A 6,758-nucleotide genomic window follows, 5' to 3' on the forward strand; every position below is an offset into this window, starting at 1 on the left:
AAGCATCGCAACGCTGTGGTCTTCCAGCGGCAGGCGCCGTCCTTGACCACGCCCCTGCAATGCTGTAGGGAGGACGCCGATCTGTGGCGTGTTCGCCTGCAACAAGACCGCCGGGTTCACGTCGACTCCTGGCTAAGGGCTCTCGCCCACTAGGCCTGTCTCTCCTCACGGGATTATGCCCCTGCTTGACCCGTTTGTAACCAAAAACTCTCTCTGTACACTTCTGGGGGCCTAGCCCCCGTGATGCAATATATTCAGGTGGGGGGAAACTCCCCCCCCCCACCCCCGTAAAGTTCAAAAAAAAAAAAATTCCTCCTCAGACACAACGATGAGAGTTCTTCTCCTTTAGATCTTCATTCACAATAATAACATTTTTAGCTTAGTTTTTGTGCCACAAAATGATAACATATTATTGATTTTTGCAAGTTAGAAATCGACAAAAGCATGTTAAATACCCATCTCTATTTAATATTTATTGATCAAAATTCAGAATGTTTTAGACAAGTTCATATATAGCACAGAGCCACAAACAACCTGCATATGCATTAACTTAACCCCTAGGATATACGCACACTTCAATTATAGAAAGGAAAAGAGAAGAAGAAAAATAAGATCCCATTTCTCACGGTGACTCTGAGTCTGATCAGGGACTTCCGATGAACTCTCATTGGGGGTTAGTTTTTGTTAGTACCTTCATCTTCATCATTCCTATATAAAGCATGAGTGCGGCGTTTCGGTGCCCGGGTGCATTTGCACCCGTTCAAAAAAAATTCGTAAAAAATTCAGAAAAATTCAAAAAATTCCGAAAAAATTTGAGGTGGTGGACAATTTGATGCGTGAGGTGCGCCCCAATTTTCAAAACATTTGGACTTATGTGCAGCTCTTAGCAAAAAAGACAAATCAGACCAAAACAGTATATGAACAGTACACATTTTTACAGACCTTCGATTTGTCTTTTTTGCTGAGAGCTGCACATAAGTCCAAATATTTTGAAAATTGGGGCGCACCTCACGCATCAAATTGTCCACCATCCCAATTTTTTTTGGAATTTTTTGAATTTTTTAGTATTTATTTTGATTTTTTTGGTGAGCGCAGGTGCAGATGAGCTCGGGCTCAGATTTGGATTTTCGATAAAGCATTGGGTTCACTGGATCCATGCATCATTACGAGGCCTTGGACTTGGCAGGCTTCACCAAGCTGGTGAGCTTCATACGTTATGACCAAAATGCCCTCATACGTTATGTGTGTGTGTGTGTGTGTGTGTGTGTGTGCACCGAAGCAAGGCTCTAGTAAGATTTTTAGCTTAGCTTTTGTGCCACAAAATGATAAGATTTTATTCATTTTTGCAAGTGAAAAACCGATAAAAGCATGTTAAATACTCATCTCTATTTAATATTTATTGATCAAACTTCAGAATTTTGTAGACAAGTTTTTTTTTTGAGGGAAAATTTTGTAGACAAGTTCATATATGGCACAGAGCCACAGTCCACAGACAACCTGCATATGCATTAACTTAACCCCTAGAATATACGCACACTTCAATTATACAGAAAGGAAAAGAAAAGAAGAAAAAATAAAGTCCCATTTTTTACGGTGACTGCGAGTCTGTGATTAAGGACTTCCGATGAACTCTCATTGGGGGTTAGTTTTGTTAGTACCTTCACCTTCATCATTCCTATATCTCAAAGCATTGGGTTCACTGGATGGATGCATCATTACGAAGCCTTGGCCTTTGCAGGCTTGACCAAGCTGGTGAGCTTCATCCTAGGAACGGAGTATTCGCCGCTGATCGCCATGGAGGCAACGATGCTGTTTGCGGCGTCGGTGAAATGGACCCCGTCCCAGCTGATGAACTTGTCGCCAAGCTTGCACAGGTCCTTGCTGTCGCCCATGCAGCTCCTCTTGGGGTCGTAGTTGTAAGGGGGGCCTCCGTGGCCGCAGCATGTCATCAATGGCTTCTCAATCCCTGAGAATCCACAGGAAGCAAAGAAGTTTAATCTAACTGCTTTGCACTGACGAACAAATTCAGTCTCCTACACTTTCAGCATGACAAAATTGCGCAATTTTTTTACAGGTAGCAGAGGTTTATATTCACGAACAACGATTACCAAATGATGATCTCTTTGCAACTTATTTGCATCGTAACTTACCATGTTTGGTGTGGTTGGCGACGAGATCATACTTGATCGCGAACATGTCCACGAAGATGATGGACGATTTCTTCAGCAGCAACCGCAGGTCGTCGCAGGCCTCGCTCAGCAACGTGTTGAACCTCTTGGCGGCGTTGTTGAACTTGGCGATGCACCCGTGCTCGTCGAGGTCGCCGTCGCTGGCCCTCGGCATCGCGAGCTTCGCCGGCAGGCATCCCAGCGCACCTGTCCCGTGTATCCAGAACTTCCTCGCCCCGTTCTTATGCAAAATCTGCAGTTTCGCAAGGGTTGAGCACTCAACGGTCGTTTCACGGAGTAATTAACCACTGTTTCAGAATTTATGGAAATCCATCTCTGAACCATATGTATGTACCTCGATGGCTTTCCTAATTTCGGCAACAAAGTGGGGAAGCTTTGCGAGCACTTCGTCGTAGGGCAGGTAGAGAATGGAAGTGATGTCGTTCTGCCCAATGTCCATGGTGTACAGAGCTCTTTCGAAATCTAGCATGTTGAGTGGGGCGGGCTCATCTGAATGACATTCACCAGGAAATAACCAACAGGTTTGTCAGTTGAGACGACGGTGCGTAAAAAGAAACCGGAAACCTTGGTTAGATCGAGACGGAACAAACCTCTTGTGATGGAGTCGTTGCATCTGTCCCTGTAGAAGATGAACTGATCGATCTGCACGTCAAGTGAGAACGGCGTGTCCCCTGGCGTCGCAGTCGCTCCGGCGATGGCAAAGTTAACGCCGTTGCTGTAGTCAGAACCCAGCGGCTTCATGTAGGGGCTCAGGTGGTGCGTGTTTAAGGTCTCACCTGAAGAAGAGAAAATGGCAGAGCAAACCGTTATACTGTCAGCCAGGTCAAGCATCGAAAACTGAGAATCTCAAGTTTATTTCTGCAAATGTTCCGCATTCCAATGGGAAAAAGTAGTAAAAAAACACACATATGGGGCAGGACATGTGTTGTTTATCCAAAACTCCTCACTTGTGCCCTATGAAAAAGATTCTCCATCCATATACAACAATGCGCCCGCAAAAAAATAAATAAAAAAATACAACAATGCAGGTGAGCTGTTGAGCTCAAAGTCGAGAGGGGTTTGATCGAGTCCACACGATAGTATTGACTTGCATAGTACAGGAGTAGTAAACTGCAAGGCATTTTTGCCGTGAGTGGTACTCTTATGTTTAATCCTTCTTAATTCTGTCGTGTTTTTGGCATTTTACAGGTGCAATGTTTTTTTTAGACTTTTTTTTTTTGCTTTATGGCAAGAAGAAGTTGCACTTAAACAGCAGTCGCTGCAGGTAGCAAGTGGAGCAGAAGAATAAACACTAACATGTGCAGAAAAAAGCGTTATGTGGTTCCCGTGGCTAGCTTGTGTTCTTGCCACCGGAGAACATGAAACTGCCATAGATAGCCTCACCAGTTAACAGAGAAGCTACTTCTGTCAGAGACTGAAGCACACTCACAAGCATTTACACCAGTAGGACTAGGAGATCGGCTAGGCACCCACCATAGTGCTCTCTCCGTGGCTCGACCCCGTGGTGCTGCATCGACTGGGTTGACTGATTTGGCAGGTAACCATTTCCGAGCATCCTTTGGAAGAACTCGAGTGCACGGTCACCATGGCCACTCATCGCAGGCCCTCCGATCATCGAGTTCCACAGCGCAACGTTTGGAACACAGGGGAACCATCTGGATGGATCCGAAACCTTTTGGCCTCTCTCATCTGCTTGGTGGGTGAGCGAGGCTGGCGCGGCATCAATGCGGGAGGCCTGGCTGGAAGACTCGAGCGCTTCTTCGTCCAACCGACAACCACAACGACAAACGTATCACAGTACTGCTAGGAAATTGTTGCGTCGGTGCGGATCATCTCTTGTTGTGCGGCCTTGTCGGGATCGCTCGCTCCGACGGGCACGATAATATGATCATATCATATGGGGACCGCCCGGCCGGGACATTGATTCTCTCTCGAAGACTCGAACGGAAGAAGGTGCGACTCAACTCGACTTCCCTTCCTTGTGCGGGAGTGGGCCCCAGCATCCACTCAAAGGATCAAAGCGCGTACCACGGAGTAGAAATTTTACTACTACGTGGCCGGTAGCCATGTGCAGGGAACGACCAAAAAGGTGGCTAAAAGATGGGCAGAGCGGTAGCCGCCGGTGGTTTGACTGATCGAGCCATGTGATGCGTCCGTGATGCTAGCGCTAGCGCAGCATGTGATTTTTTGGGTGTTTTTTTTATAAAAAAAGGAGGAGTCAGGACTCAGGAGTGGGTGAAGAGTTGCTGCAGCTAGCTACGTGACGTTGCCCCTCCCTTGCTCGCTAGGCATTCCCAGCCAACTCGATACGTGCCGGTGCCACCCACCCCTCGCTAGGCATTCCCAGCCAACTAGGAGTGAGAGATCGCCGTTTGCCACAATTCCACTCGCCCTCCTATCCTTCGTCCTCGTCGTTGCCATCGAATCCATAATCGGCAACACGTTTCTTGTTCTGGGAAGGCGTTATCTGAAAACCTACGTACATACTGTGGTCACTCACCCCACTCACTCCGCTCTAGTGTCAAGTTCGGCATGGATACGATGATGCTTAGGGTAGTGCCTACGCTACGATAATTAAGCTCAGGTGCGGCGCCTGTGTGTGTGCGTGACGGGACGAACCCGGCCGAGCAGGCAGAGGAGCTGTCGGCGTCGTGCGATCGGATCCAGCGGCCAGCGCGGCGCCTTCACCAACCACTGGCTGGGCCTGGATGGATATGCATGCCACCCTTCTGCAATGCTTAACCGAGCAATAATTCTACTCCTACAATCTATATTTCTTTTATTTTCCTTTCTTTCAACGAAAGCTAAACCTAGTAGTAGTTGATTTAGATTAGTGCGGGGTTGTTGGGTTGGCGCTTGATAACAACCGCACGAGGATGCTTCAAAACCTGGCATGAGATTCCGTGTTCCCACACAAGCGGCTCGCTTTTCTTTCTTTCTTTCCGGCCAGAGGTCGGTCAGTGCGCATCATGAGAGCGAACGGACAGACAGACAGACGTATGGACTTTGGCGTCAGCTGCCATCACACGTTGGTTCGCGATCAATTCGGGAGTGGATCTACCTCCCCCGCGACGGCCATGGCCCAAAGAGCCTGGTTCCTCGTGGAAACGGGACAAGAGCGGCGGAGAGACCCGTCTCGCCCAAGTTTTTGGCGTCAAGCCGAACGCGTCAAAAACCAACGGAATCCGCCAGACCAAGTTGATTCGGTGGCGTGGAAGAAATGCGATGGCATGCTAGCTGGGTAGCAGTAGATGCATGGAGGTCACGATTTGGCCGGCAAAACTTTCACACGGTATGGTGGGGAAGGCGAAAACAACGTACACATTGGACCGCGTTCGTGTTTTTTCAGCTGATGGCAGGCCACACCATGGTTATGGTTTTGAGCTCCAACGACGGTCAAGAAAAATCAATCTTGTAGTGTAGTCTCTCACCAAAGCATTAATGAAAGCGAAATGATTTTCAATTCAAATGCCAGCGATTAACCATGATTTCCAATTCTTCCACCAACCTTGTTACTAGTAATTTTCAGTTCAAACGCGCCCTCTCCCTCCCCACAAATTCGATTCCCAATGCGGCCAAGCATATTGGGGATAGATTACGCTATCCGACAAGACATTCGGTGGATTAATCTATCGTACGTAGTAGTAGTAAATTCCATCGCAAAAGAAAAACACTACTACTCGTAGGAGTATAAAATTAGCGCTAGCACTTGGTTAAATCTACATAATTAATTTCTACTTTGCCTGAAGTGACGGTGGGAGAGGAGAGGGGAACGCGGGGAGCTACTCACAGATGAAGTCGAGGACGACGCGGCCGTCGGAGAGCCGCCCGGTGGGGTGGTGGAAGTAGGCGCGCCCCTCCGGCGCCGCGATGCGGATCCCCATTATCGCCGCCACCCCGCCCGTGTCAGAGTTGGAGTCGCCGAAATTGAACACCACCACCTCCTTGGGCTTCGTCACCACCTTCGCGGCCGCCTTCGTGGGCGCCGGTGCCGTCCCCTTGATCTTCCTGTGCTCGCCCGCCCCGGCCCCGGCGGGCGCCGCGGCGGTGGCGAGCGCGGAGGTGGTGGAGAGGGCCGCGCCGCTGCCGGCGGCCGGCATGTAGCGGAGCGTCGCGAACAGGACGGCCCCGGCCACCGCCCCCAGCACGCAGTAGTACTGCAGCCGCAGCAGGCTCATGTTCTTCACCAGCCCGCCGCCGCCGCCGCTGCCGCCATTGCCTCCCCCGTTCGGCCCGCTCGCCATGGCTCGCCTTCCCTGGCTAGCTAGCCACTGCCGCTGTCGGTCTTCTCCCTCCGTGCTCTCTGGTGTGCGACTCTTGTCTGTCTCTCTGTCTGTGTGTGTGTTGTTTATATACAGTGTTGTATTTATCTCTCAATGCACATAACACAATGCTTCAAACGAAGAGAAAGCTCGAAATAAAGAAACCACAGTACACAAAACATGTGGAGGGGTTGGTGCGTTCCCCTGTTTACCTTTTGTTTTCGTGACTTTCATTTCTAGACCAACTAGCCAAAGCGTAAGCTAAAAAGCAGCAAAAATATCTGCCTTTTGCTTGGCTATTGTTATT

General features: G+C 49.1%; 1 protein-coding gene across 1 annotated transcript; it reads right to left on the minus strand.

The window, feature by feature from the left end:
* Window positions 1–1,369: 1,369 nt before the first annotated feature.
* Window positions 1,370–6,530, minus strand: LOC123113747 (GDSL esterase/lipase At1g09390). Its single transcript, XM_044535061.1, has 5 exons — window positions 5,980–6,530; window positions 2,780–2,965; window positions 2,524–2,678; window positions 2,151–2,421; window positions 1,370–1,966 (listed from the first exon to the last, which is right to left on the minus strand). The coding sequence occupies exons 1-5, from the start codon at window positions 6,431–6,433 to the stop codon at window positions 1,716–1,718; spliced, it is 1,317 nt and encodes a 438-aa protein (XP_044390996.1). The 5' UTR covers window positions 6,434–6,530; the 3' UTR covers window positions 1,370–1,715.
* Window positions 6,531–6,758: the final 228 nt, after the last annotated feature.

The sequence above is a fragment of the Triticum aestivum genome, chromosome 1B (genome assembly GCF_018294505.1).
Source record: "Triticum aestivum cultivar Chinese Spring chromosome 1B, IWGSC CS RefSeq v2.1, whole genome shotgun sequence".
In the NCBI taxonomy this organism is placed as follows: domain Eukaryota; kingdom Viridiplantae; phylum Streptophyta; class Magnoliopsida; order Poales; family Poaceae; genus Triticum; species Triticum aestivum.